The sequence below is a fragment of the Aplysia californica genome, unplaced genomic scaffold (genome assembly GCF_000002075.1).
Source record: "Aplysia californica isolate F4 #8 unplaced genomic scaffold, AplCal3.0 scaffold00777, whole genome shotgun sequence".
Classification (NCBI taxonomy): domain Eukaryota; kingdom Metazoa; phylum Mollusca; class Gastropoda; order Aplysiida; family Aplysiidae; genus Aplysia; species Aplysia californica.
In genome coordinates, this window is record NW_004798047.1 from 726 (window position 1) to 14,856 (window position 14,131).

The following is a 14,131-nucleotide window of genomic DNA, read 5'->3' on the forward strand; positions in this document are numbered from 1 at the left end:
GGTTCCCACCTGCTGCTCCTGGCCGTTATACCCAGAAGGCGTGATTTCGATTTCGATGCTTGGAAGTCTGTTTTATTGAGTGTCTCTCTCCTTCTATCCTCTGAGGCACTGTACCCCACTCAGCCCGAGTTGGCATTGGCAGGTGGAGTTGAAGCAACCTGCCTCCCAAATTATTTAGAATTGTGTCTATGGGGGCGTCAGAGATTTTCAAATAGTTGCATATTAATTCAGTCATAATAAATTAATATATTGCTCTACTTTTGTCTTCCATAGCGGTGGGTACCCTCAAACAGTTCAGCGAAGTTACGGAGCACCACGTTGCGAAACATGGCTTTGAATGTGACCACTTCACGCCTACAAACCGTCCGCACTGCGTTCGCTTCCAGTACACGTTGTGTGAGACGACGCCTGTGCACGCACTGCGGGGTGCTGACATGTACCGTAAGGACGGACTCTACAGTTCCCATCTCTTCAAGCTCTGGCCCATAGCGCTCAAAGACACAGCGCGGCTCAGCGATGAAATGACCCTTCCCAAAGGGGTAAGTTTGGTAAATGGGTCTTTGTCGAGTCGAGATTTTGTTCTGGTTGGGTTGGTAAGAGTCTGCATGACCTCTGCTGCGCACACCAGGAGTCTACATTCTCCGTGGGACCACATAAGCGTCTTTGTTGCTCTCATTCGGAGTCATATAAGGGATACCTGTTGATGCTCCAACTGTAGTCCAAATCTTGCCTATTTATGAAACAGCAAAAGCACCATCGTCCTGCCTCCTTTGTAGAATTCTAAAGTAAGAAAGAGTAAATTCATTCTACCCCCCCCCCCAAAAAAAAACTACACCACCACCACATATAACTGTGTGCGACCATTGTCTTGCCTTTTGTTTTTTCTCTCGATAAAGGGGTGAGGAGGAGGAGAGGCAGAGGAACAAAGAGGTTGGAGATGAGATGGCTGTCGTAAAAGAGAAGAGAAGAAGAAGAAGAAGGATAAACAAACAAACAAATAAACAAAAGAAATCGAAAGTATGTGTATTGGGGGGGGGGGGGGTCGATAACAACAACAACAACAACCTGTATCCAGTAGCTCGGGGAAAGAGGGGTGGGGTGGGAGGAAGGGATACTGACTGTCATAACTATCAACTCCCCTTTTCTCTTTCCCAGGTAGTGAACACACACCTACGTAAGAAAAAGTACAAGAGGCTGGAGCTCCGCCAGCGGCCCAAGACCATCCACAGCATTGACGAGATCTTCCAGGAGTCGGAGATGAATACGCAAGAGGGAAACCTCAGGGCCGCCAAGAAAGACAACCTGTCCAAGTCTCAGCCCTCGTTCACCGTTCCCGTAAACACGTCTGGCGAAGGGTTCGAGCGTATGGCCAGTTTCAGGCAGTCGTTGAAGGAGGACAGAAAGGTGGGGGAGGGGGAGGAGGCCGTGGACGAGGAGGGTCGACGGAAGGCAGAGAAGAAGAGGAGGAGGAGGACGGTGTCTGGAGTGCCCACGAATATCATGCAGGTGAGCTTCTGTGTAATTTGTTTTGTTTGTTCTTTCTCCTCATGTTGGTGAGGTTTGTCTGCTTTAACATTTTTATTTGGAAGGGGAAAAAAAAGTGGGTTTGGGGGGGATGAGTACGGTACATTCCCATCCAGGATATTTATAGAAGAATATTATTGTCTGTAGTAGGTTTGTGGGATGTCTTTTTTTGCACCAGACACTGGTGGGTTACACTTGTGGGATCTCACAAAGTGAAATGCAGATGGTGTAGTGTGTTCTGTTGGGCCTGCCGTTTTCCCCTCTATTCTTTCTAACCTGCTGTTTTCACCTCTACGTTTCTTCTTCTATTTTCTAAAAACCTGTTGTTTTTTCCTCGCATGTTCCGCCTGTCTAGGAGATCGAGCAGTTCGAGCGTGGACGTCGCATTGACCGTAACCGCCCCCGGCAATACAGCCTGGACGACCTTGACCCCAAGGAGCTGGAGGAGCGAGACCGGCTGATGCAGCAGTACCTGCTGGAGATCGACGCGCAGATCGCCGAGAGAGAGGAGATGGAGTATGCCCAGCAGCGAGAAGCCAAGCTGCTCAAGTTCCTCCCGTGCAGACGATCTCGCTCTCTGCCGCGCTGTGTGAGGCTCATGTCAGCTGTGGGCAAGGTCAAGGACTCCACGCTGACGAGGTCGTCGCTGTACGAGAAAAACAAATCATCGAAAGTCCCCTCGGACGAGGTGCGTCCCCGGCAACCTGCTAGTGGAATCACCCGGCAACCTGCCAGTGGAATCACTCCCAGTTTGTCCAACAGCGCCAGTATTGGGAGCCTTAGTTCAAGTGGTGGAGGAGGTAGAGCGTCCAGGTCGGCGAAGAGGTCAAGTCTGATTGGTAACAAGATCAGATCTTTCGTGTCGGGCACTCTGAAACCACGGCCGAAGTCACTGGATTTTGATGCCATAGAGACTGAGAAAGATGACGAGACGGACAAGGGACATAAGCCAGTAAACAGATCTGTGAGCTTGGGCAGAGTTAATTCCCATGCTATGCCTGAAGGTAAGTTTTTTACTTTTGCCCAGACTCGTACCGGTACGGTGACACATAGTATAAAATGAAAATTATTAGATCTATCTTCAAGTCTAGATCTATGCAGTAATAAATTCTTTATGTAGGGCCTACTCCTTAAAAAGCTAGAAACAAGAAATAATGAGTTAATCCTGGCGCTCACTTTTCCAAGAAAACATCTCAAACTTTGGGCCCTATTCTTAATTCTTACTGTCAAAGTGCCCAAAGATTTCACCCAGTGTATTTCTGCACAATTTAATCACAAGGTTCTGAAAATTTCGAGGAGTAATTAGCATATATAAAGGCAGATTGCCTACTTGAATTTCGAAGCTTACTGGATGGTGAGAAGTAAATAAAATATTACAGGAAGTTTGTTTGAAATTATAAAGTGAAAGTAGGTGGTCGGTGGTTGTTCTGGTGTGGTTAGTTCCCTTTTCCCTGTCGAACATCTGTTGTCCTTATCTCTCCTTCTTTTTTTCTTTGTGTGTTACTCTTTAGTAACACCTCATTTCAGCTCTTTTATTATCTATTTGTGTGGCAAGTGTCATACATAAAGTGTAAAACTGAATATTTAGATGGTCACGACATTGATCTATTGTACAGAAAACCTGACAAGAACGGCGTCCAGTGAATCCCAGGTTGGTCCCGGCTCCTACTACTACTTTGACAACAACACAATTCCCCGGGCCCAGGCCAAGAAGTACGACTTCCCCTGGGACTCCTTGCCTAAGGACTGGACCACCTCGGTCAAGCTCAGGGAGATCTCCAAGAGGAGGAAAGAGGACAGACAAAGCTCATCTGGTGAGGCTTTTGTTGGTTTTGTTTGCTACATTTGTTTGTTTGTTTTTTTAGCCCTTTGGGGGGGTGGGGTGGAGGGATACAAATTGTTCTGTTCTTGTAACATTTGCCCTCATCAATTTATCGCACCCTCTCACTTTTTCTGTCTGTCTCTCTGTCTCTGTCTTTATCACTGTTTCTGTCTCTTTCTCTCTCCCTGCTTCTCTTTCTCTCTCTCTCTCTCTCTCTCTCTCTCTCTCTCTCTCTCTCTCTCTCTCTCTCTCTCTCTCTCTCTCTCTCTCTCTCTTTCTTTCTCGACACCCCTCTCTGCCTCTCTCTCTTTCCCTGCCTCACTCTCTCTCCCTCCCTCCCTTCCTGCCTCTCTCTCTTTCCCTGCCTTTCTTTCTCTCCCTGTCTCTCTTCTACTGTCTCTCCCTCTTCCTTGATTCCTGACTGTACAATTTATTTATTGGTCTTACTTTTTCTGAGAACTAAATAATTATTGTTCCGCCGATGTGCTTCTCTCTATTCAAACTGAAACTATTTCTTTCATGGATGATTAAGTTTCCCTTATATCTCATCTATGACTCTGTCCCCCACACAGGTAACTGGAGTCAGAGTGGCTACAGCAGCAACCGCCAGTCCATGGACTCGGACGTCAAGTCCAGTATGCCGTCCACCACGTCACAACATTCACTGGGCCGGGACTCTGGACGAGACTCACCGCTCTTACAGCGCAGGTCAGTGGTCAGCTCAAGGCAATGTAAAGGAAAAGTACGATGAAACACATGAGTCTTCTTCTGTACTTACATACATCCATCTTTGGTCTGTGGGTGGTTGACAGCTGCTGTGGTGTGGTTAGCTCCTTCTTTCATATATAATAATCAAACATGTATGGTCTTTATCTCTCTCCTCCTTCTTTTCTCTTATGTTACTCTCTAGTAACACCTATAATATTTTTCACTTATATGACCTTCTTGTGTTGCAAGTGTTTTAAAATTTTGAAGAAAACTGAAAAACAAAAAAGCCTCTAGCCCCATGTTTTACTTGTTTGAAGATAATTCACAATGAGGAAGATTATCCACTGACCTTCATTTACAACGTGTTAGTCAATAATTTTTTTGTTTCCCCTGTTTAAGAATAAACTACCTAAGGTTAACATTACAGCACAGCTAGAAAGAGAAACAATAACAAACTGCTACAAATGTATACAAATTATATTCGAGCATGGTGAGGAGATTTGAAACTGTTTTATTTGTTTTAAAAAATTTGAACTCTTATAAGTTTGAGACAACTGGCAAAAAGAAAAAGAAAGAACAGAAATCAAATTTACTGTTCTATGCTCAGTTTCACACATGGAGGACAGTTTTCTTTGCTTTACTACTCCTTCTTTGTACTGTCCCTCTTCCACAGGGATACCCTGGACACTGGTTACATGGGAGATGCAGCCAGCTCCGAGTCCATATCAGAGACAAAGTCAATGTCAAATGCGGACAGTGATGATTGGATTCGCTCCCTAGCAGAGAGGGCCGCGAGTCGAGGGGATGTTACCTCCACCAGCGCTGACGCCTTGGCCAACTTGTCACGTCTCACCAAACAAAACATCCGTAACCTGGACATTCTGGTTCCTGGTCGCTCCAGTGTGAGACGAAAGCGCAATGAGTTGGAGGATGACGGAGAGTCATCTGTGTACTCTCTAGACCAGGAGGGATTCTACACCTCTTTCCATAATGACAGTGGTCTCCGTCGAAGTTCCAACACCCTGTTAGAGGATGAGGACGATGATCTGATGATGCCGCGTATGAGGGAGACAAAAAGTCTGCAAAGCGTGACCAGCTTCAGTACCATGGAGAGCGTCATTTTCAAGCCTGAGAATGAAGGTGGAGTTCAGACTGTAAAGTCCTCGTCTGTGTCATCTCCAAATTTGGCATGCCCTTTGTATACTGCTCCAACCATTTCTGACTTTCAAGAGTCTGATATTCCAGATATAGATGCCCCGGAGGATAATGGGAATACCCTTGATGCTGGAGACACAGGCACACTTAAAGCAAAGAAGAAAAAGGACAAGAAAAGACCACCACCACCCCCTCCCCCTCGCAGAACCTCCAGCATCCGAAGAAGTGGTGTCAACTGTGCCGATTCCTCTATCTCACCTTCATCTGACAAAAATCAAATTGGCCCTCTCGGTGAAAGCCCAGAAACATCTTCGGAGTCCTCAGACCATGAGACCATTAGTGCTCGACTGAAGACAAAAACCAACATCTCTGCCCGTACGTTCCCCTCATGGTGTGCCGGGATTGTCAGTGATGACGATGATTTTGCCCCACGAGATACACTCAGCGCTTCCCAGGAACGCCTTAATGCCGAATCTTCGGAGTTGGAAGAGATGTGCCAGTTTGTACTCTCCGGTACTGTGCCTCGGCCACATAAAGAAACCAACAAACTCATACTGGATGATGTCGACTACACAGCTAACTCCTGGCCACGAGTTAAGAGGTTAGAAACATCCGGTATCCTCAAAACTCCAGAAAAAGATAAAGCAAAAATTAGTAATGCAGGAAACCCAAAGACTCTGAACTTTGCCCCAGTGGTCAACCTCTTTGATGCTAAATCTCCTCATGGAGTCCCCATGCCCCTGTCCCGAATGTCCTCATCAGATGAGAGCAGCTCAGCCACCAGCACTTTTATGTCAGCACCGTCGTACAAACTCTCTCTCCCTCCTACTGACTTCAGTGAGGACAGTCAGACAAAAGGGGCTTCAGACAAGAAGGTCCACACTGTCACCAGCCAAAACGTGTCCAGCAAGTTTGTGTCTGCCAGTCCAGGGACTCCTGGGTACAAGCCAGGAAATTCTTCCTCTCAGGTAGTTTGCCTTTAATGTTGAAATGTGTGTGTGTGTATGTGTTTGTGTGTGTGTGTGTGTGTGTGTGTATGTGTTTGTGTGTGTGTGTGTGTGTTCGCTTTGAACTGGGATAATTGTTTATAGGTTTAACTACATCAGTCACTTTTCATTGTCCTTGTATAGAGCACTCTGCATGTCAGACATTGCATATATGGAGTATTTCATAGACTATTGCATATATGGAGTATTTCATAGACTATTTATAGAGTGTCTGTAGAGTATCTTACAACCAAAAATTGTTTCTCTATAACTGGAGGTTGTCTGCTCTGTAAAAAAAGGAGCATCTATTTGGTGGCTCTCTTCATAAACAAAATGTTTTACTCATGCTCAGTGTTGTGTTTAGCTGTATTGAAGGGCTAGAAAATTGTTTATTTTCTTTCTGAATTTGATATCATGCTATACTGGAACCATACCAATGCAAGTTGCAAGACTCAGACAAACACCATTGTGCAATACTAGTAAAAGAATAATAATGAAGAAGTATTAGGAAAGTTCCGAAGAGTAAAAAGACTGAAAACAGGAAAGAAACAAAACACAAATATTTTACCTTGAATTTATCCATGTAGCACCCCCTCTTGACTACCTCTAGGGGTAAGACTTCTTCCCCCTCTTCGAAGGCGTGGCATTTTCTACTAAAGTTCCAGCTCAATCACTTTTTTTTTTAAAGTGTTAGGCCTACATGCCAATTGTTGCTTCCTAGAAGAACCTGCTCTAGATTCTAGATCTAGCCTAGATCTCGAAGGATTATAAAGACATTGGCCTATAATTGAAAGAAGGAGCATATAGGCCCTTACATAGATCTAAGTTTAGAAATTCACATTTTTAACAACCGACAGGTGTCACAGATGGCCTAGATTTCTAGATCTATTCACAGCAGGAAAAATCCACTTTCAAGAATACTTTCATTTTTCTTTACCTCGATCTAGATTAACCGACAGCCTAGTTCTAGACTCTAGATCTATTCACAGCAGGAAAAGATCCACGTTCAATACTTTCATCATTCTTGATCTCGATCTAAGATTAACATAATATAGATCTAGATCTAGCCTAGATCTAGATCTTAGAATCTATAATGCATAGCAAAAAAAATCCAATTTCAATATTCAATAGGTTATCGAAATATCACAGATCTAGATTCTACTTTCATTTCATGATTCTTTTTTATCTCGATTTAGATCTCGATTCTAGATCTCATCTAGACACTGTGCACAAAATACACTATTCCTTCGGTGTGCACGCTAAATCCACTGCAGGAGAAATCTACTTTCAATGCTTTCATGTTTTGTTTATCTTGATTTAGATATTAGATCTAGACATACAACTACACGAAGGGCGTAAACCGGGCTACGATTGGCTGAACCTTTGACTTTGACCCATGAATACATTAAGTAGGCCTACGGTAGGCTACTCTTGGCGCTTTCGACGACACCCTCCCTGTCACTCTCACCACCCTCCCCCCTGCAGTGCTATCTGGCCTCCTCTATCTCTTCATTTCTCTTTTTCTCTCTCTCTCTCTCTCTCTCTCTCCTTCTGTCTCTCCACTTCTCTCTCTCTCTCTCTCTCTCTCTCTCTCTCTCTCTCTCTCTCTCTCTCTCTCTCTCTCTCTCTCTCTCTCTCTCTCTCTCCCAAGGTAGGGTAACAAATGAAAAAGTCACCACTTTGTAACATGTATTACTACCTGATTCTTCTCCTACTTTTTCTTCTTGTTCTCCCCCTCCTCCTCCTCTAATTCCTCCTGCTCCTCCTGCTCCTTCTCCTCCTTCTCCTCCTTCTTCTTCTTCTTCTTCTTCTTCTTCTTCTTCTTCTTCTTCTTCTTCTTCTTCTTCTTCTTCTTCTTCTTCTTCTTCTTCTTCCTCTTCTTCTTTTCCTTCCTCCCTCCTCCTCCTTCTCCTTCTTCTTCTTCTTCTTCTTCTTCTTCTTCTCATCCAGTTTCTCCTCCTCCTCCTCCTTCTATGAGCGCACCAAACCCGCTGTGAGAAGACGGTCAAAGGCGTGAGATCGAAACCGGAAATTTCCGTAAACTTACTTAATGTACATCTGAACACAAAATATCCTTCGGCGCAGTCGGCACTCCGCAGTGAATATACAATGTCGAAGCAAATGATGGCGATCGCTACAAAAGGACTGAATTTAACTTAAAATGGGCTTTTTTCTTACACATTTGATCTTAATGAAAATACAATAGTGCAACACTACGTTTCAAGTTATGGGTACTGGCAAAGTTTCATATTTTTTCATTGGGTAGTTTCTGAGAATATACTGTTCGCAAAATTTGGCCTTAGCTCCATTAGTAGTAAGATGACGTTTATCAGAGTCTTTCTTTCAGTCATCTATGTTTACATTCCACTGATAATCAAATATAAGAGGAAGCTAGAGGTTCACTGTAGCTTCATACTTTCTGTCAAAATTCAGGTGGAAGCAATATGCCTGTATATGCCTCTATGAGTGTTAAAATATTTTTAAAACATATATTGTTCTAACAAAAACAAGCTAGTAGTAACATGAAGGCTGTTTAGTTTCATTGTCATTACCTTTCTCTGTTATTTCATCCACAGTTGTCAGGAGCTCACTCAAAGTCCTCCCCGTCCATTTCGTCCATTGACAGTTTTGATGCTCCGCTTGCGAAGCCACTTGGAGCGTGCGACAAGTCAAGTGACACTCTCAGCAGCAATAGCACCATTGCTCTCTCTGACTTTGACTCCTCCAGCCTAACACACGTCAGCCTCACAGATTCCACCCCTTCGGGCTCCACATTGTCCCTCAACTGGGACACGGATGATACCCCAAACCCCACCCCATCTGCAACACCTGTGAGGAAGTTGGTGTCTGAAAAGAGTGCCAAGTCTTCCTGTAAGTCGCCGAGGCATGATCATAACGGGAATTTGAAACTCTCTTCTACTCCTGCAGGGATCACAAAGTATAGTCGTGGAAGATCCCCTGCGAAGGGAGTGGCTCCAAAAGCCATGCAAGAGGAGTTTTCTTTATCTTTTCCATCGCCATCTTCATCATCATCTGTTCCTGCACAGGCTACCTTATCATCAGTTAAACCTGTCATGAACTCATCAGTTCCATCATCAAGTAAATCAGCATTAATTTCTGCCCCACCTGAAACTGGTCCCGTCCTGTTGTCTGCTCCGAGGATCTCTTCTACATCTATTAAATCAGGTGGTAATATTTCAGTGCCTGTATCTACCTGTGCCTCAGCTATGCAGCAGTCCATGAAGCCAAATTCATATGGGACAATTATTCCTCCCAACAGCAGCTCTATCAATCTGTCCACCGCTCGTGCCAGCGATAAAAAGCCAAATATTATCAACAAAGACTCGTATGTCAAATATCCAAATGCCAGCGTCCCAAAGTCAACATCTTGGTCCCGTGAACGCAACAACCTGAACCTGATGCAGTCAGGAAGTAAAGAGCAGCCGTTCAGTTCTAACATAACTCACCCTCAGTCATGGTCCACTGCATCTGCTCCTTACAAAGGCATCAGTTCAGCTGCGGAGAAGACAGAGAGAAGGAGAAGTAGTCCTGTTCTGGCGGAGAACTCCCGAGGCGTTATGTCTACTTCCTCTGGCTACAATTTTCCAACAGGTGAGGTCAATAAAAGTGACCTCAGCTTCAGTAAGCGTCGTCAGAGTGGAGGCAGTCTACACAGTCCGGCAGACAGCGGTTTTGGTTCTCCTGGATTCAACCAACCTTGTCCCGTTGTGCCCATTCAGCCATTCAGTTATCCATCTGTTCAGCAGCAGCAGCAGGAGTCATGGAACTCATCATCATCGGATTCTTCAAACTCCAAAGTCCCCCTCATCAAGAAACCTTTGTTAAAAGATTCCAAGTCTTCCCCTCACCTTGTCCAAAAACAGTTTCCCGGAAGTAGTGGCAGCCAGTTCAAGGCTGACCACAACTTAAAAACTCACAGCCACAGCTCGAGCTCCAGTGAGTCGCTGAGTTCCCAGTTCTCAATGGCCTCCTCCACCAATCATCTTCTGGGAAAGAAGGGAAAGACCGACTTGTCCCAGCCCGTCATGCGCTCAGGTCACTCGAGTGAATCCCTTCATTCCAACAGCTCTGCTGGGCGCTCCGACTCCTACAGAGTAGCTCTCCTCGCAGAGTGTGATGAGACAAGTCTTGTTTCCCGCAGAAATTCAGCATCAAGCACAAGCACTCACAACGACTCTTCAGTGAAAGCCTCAGAAAGTTCTTCATCTCGTCCGACATTGAGAAAATCTCTCTCAGGCCCAGCCTCAAATTACACGGACGATGGTATCAGTCGGGCCGACTCTTACCGCTGCGCAGTGCGGAATACACAGAGCGCTGTACTGGGTGATGTGATGGCTAGGAATAGCTCCTACCGGCTGGCGACTTGTGAAGACAGCGTTGTTGTCACTGACAGCAGAATGGATGCTTGCAATCTGTGGACTGGCAAAACGGGGGGCACCAGAGACATGAGACGTATGGGCATCACTGATGTGGATCAGCTTAAAAACTATAATGACAGTGATGTCAAAGTTAGCTCCAAAAGAAACACTTCCAAAACTGCTGCCACTTTGCACGTCAGAAAAAAGTTAGCAGTGAAACCAGACAATGAATCTCTCCTTAGCACATCGTCCAAAACCCCACCCACTGACCACAAAAGACTGGTGAAAACCAATAGTAAAGACAAAGGCAAAAACAACAAAACTCAGAGCTCGACCTACATTCGATTTGACCCAATATTTGAGAGTGGGGAAGATCTAAGAGCCTCCAGTGAGTCTCTTCGGCCACCGTCAATCACCTCTGTGCGCACCCTGGCTAGAGCAGATTCCAACGATACTTTGACTGCTGAAAAGGCTCAACTTGTGAGTCAAAAGGCTAGTCCTGTGTCTCCTGTCAGAAAAAGGTCATCATCTCAGGGTCGAAGGTCATTTGAAGACAGGTCAGGTCTCTCATTGCTGGGGAGCATCAAGACCACGATAAAGTCTATTGGGGGTAGCAAGGGGGAATGATTTCTTCAAAGTTGTTCATCTTTATTGAGGTAGTTTTGTTTTTACACATGTGTACAGCAAAATGGTCTTGTCTGGTCAGCTGTCTCCTTTGAATTCTTCAGTCGGCAATGTCATGACCTTCCCTTCACCTTCACAGTTTTCTTACTTTGCAAAATGTTTTAATTGTCTAGAAGTTGATTTTTTGGGGGGAGGTTTAATTTTGTTTGGGTTTTTTGTTCTTTTTTTCTGGGAAAGGGGGGGGGGGGAGATGTTGTACATTTCTGTCTAAGGGAAGTTTAATGGACTTTGAATTTTTAACATATACTGCCGTGATCTTAATTTACTAAAATTCTTAATATGATTTTTATTTTCATATGTTTGACACTTGATTTCGTATGAAAACTCAATCTAAACCAATTTTTTATTAGATTGTTTCAAGTTCTTCTAAATCAACTATTTTTCATTCCTCAAGGTGTTTTGAGGAGTGCTTTTTACGCATATTATTATATAGCTAATGAGCAGCGTCAGAAAATAGCATGCCTGTGCTGACCTACAAAGGCTCAGTTTTGATCCTCTTGTTCTTTGGATGAAAATAGCTTCAGGGTTTCACAAATGTACAGGTATATATGGGTGATTGCATTTGATTGTGAGTTGATGCTCAGTGTTTCATATCCATGTAGCTGCTCAGATGATGATGTTGAAGTCTTAACGAATGGGTGGTGAGTCAAAACGGTAGAAAGGTATACGGTTTATGTGTGGATCAGATTCAGGAGCTGATACTTCAGAAAACAATATGATTTAGAGAGAAAGAGAGAGAGAGAGAGAGAGATAAATTTAATGAGTGAAGTATAGGCTGCTAAATCCTTTTCTACTGTTTTTCCATCGTATTCATTTATGACTCTGTAAGAGAAAAGACTTTTCTGTGCTTTAGCATGAAAGAGAATGCACACCAAGTTCACTTAAATGTTTTAGCTAGGTATACACAAGAAAATATATTTATATTTTTACATTGTGTGCCATATCAATAACCAACTACCCATATAATAAGAAAAGGTTTGGAAGAGCATTCCGTATGGCCTGAGGCAGCAAAACTTGACTTTAAATTTAAATTGTACAGGATTTCATGTATGTTTATGTTTGTAGGTAAAGTTGTGGTTGAATTTGTTTGTGCTTTTTTGTGTAACTTGCCTACATGCCTTTTGAGATGCATGCATATTGTGTACATGTATGTATCTTTAGTCTTGGACAGTCTGTTGGCTTTTAGTTCTGGAGTTGAACAAGTTTTTAATCAAAAAATTTAGAAAAAGTATTTTGTCATAGCAATGACATGTCTTTCTCAAAGACTTGCAGACAGTACAGGGACTTTTAACCCTGAATCAGCTGGTGACTGGACTCTCAAGAAAGTCTGTACTAGCTGGGTTCAAAACATTAGGCTTTTGATTTTTTTTTATCTCGCAGAAGAAAAGATTTCACACGTACAAGCACATACTTCACATAGAAATTGATGGCTGCTGGATCAGAAAAGAAAAGTAAATCGATGGCTGAACAGAGAATATCAGGATTACAGCTACAGTGCACAAAGGAATATAGAGGAACCTGTCAATATCATATTTGTACCATCTGCACAAGCTTGTGTAAGCACGTGCTTCACTTTTAGTGCACAACATGTGCATGTGAACAGTGCTTCAGCATTTAGGGTTGGAGTTTCTCTGCTTGCTAGCTCAGGATGTGCTGGTCAAGTTTAGCAGAGTAATCAACAGTTTTCAAAAATTGCAAGCCTTGCCATTAAAAAAGGTTATGTTTTTTTATACAACTCCTGAGGTTACTGGAATATCTTAGAGTGTTTTAACTGTATTTTGGCGCTTTGTTCATCTTATTGTCTCTTTCTGGTGGGTTTCGAACTTTCATTTCGAATAATGCTGAACATGTGAACAGGACAATATTGTTACCTCTGTAAGCTACCAAAGAAATAACTTTCATGTCAAATGTGCATGAAGATTATTTTTGGTTAAAATTCGGGGGGCCATTGTTTTGATTACAAGTCAAGCCTTTTTTCCTATTCCTTCTAACACTTGAAAGAGCAATAACATGATGAACTGTGCAAGCCTTTCTGTCTAAAATATGGAGATATTTTTAAAACCTTTTTTCACATACAGTGAGTTCTAAAGGAATAGGATTCTCCTACTATAGACATATGGCCTTCCACATGTACACTTTCATGTGGCGGCATCAGTATTGTAGTAGTTAGGCTACTGGACTCATAATCCTGAGGTTGCAGATTCAGGGGGATCAAGGCTCAGCTTGTTCTGATATTGTGTCCTTGGAAAAGTCACTTTTTGCTGATTTTCCTATTTGGCTCTGATCCTGTCATTAAATTTGGAAGTACTGCTCTTAAATAGCCTTAGTGTTGCAAGGACACTAATTAACCTTTACCCTTTTACACATTCTTGGAGACAGAGATACAGATTGTTTAATTCCTAGAAGATTGGACTCAACTCCTGTGGTCATCTGCCAGACTTTCAAGTAATACATTGATTTAATATTAAATAAAATGGTTGTAAATGTTAGTAGGGAAGATCTTAGTTTTAGATTCAACATTGAGCTGAGGGATGTTTTACAATTAGTTGAATTAACATCTTTTTGTTGATGAATGATGTTTCCTTTTATGTAAATTATTTGACATGCCCTTGGAGAGGTTACCGTCACAAGGATTTTGTTATAGATGTTTTTTTAACACTGTGGGTCACAGAACTTGTGATGAGTCACTTTTGTTTTGTACTGTGCTTATGTTTCGTTATCATTGAAAATTAATTTATTCAAAGAGGAACCATTAATGTTTGATGTCACATTATACCCAGTTAATGTAGAGGATTTTCTTGTCAGGGTTAGTACTTAAACTGCTAAGGGTAAAGATCTCTTGGTTGTGTTATCAATTAACCAGATCACTCATA

At 43.1% G+C, this 14,131-nt stretch overlaps 1 protein-coding gene across 1 annotated transcript; it reads left to right on the top strand.

The window, feature by feature from the left end:
- Positions 1–273: 273 nt before the first annotated feature.
- LOC101851078 (mucin-5AC) lies at positions 274–13,712 on the top strand (the record flags this gene model as incomplete). Its single annotated transcript, XM_013088630.2, is given in 7 exon segments — positions 274–539; positions 1,156–1,506; positions 1,880–2,528; positions 3,141–3,338; positions 3,919–4,054; positions 4,728–6,177; positions 8,772–13,712. Coding segments are annotated over 7 exon segments (5,480 nt in total), but the record flags the coding sequence as incomplete, so codon positions are not given.
- Between the last annotated feature and the right edge of the window lie 419 nt (positions 13,713–14,131).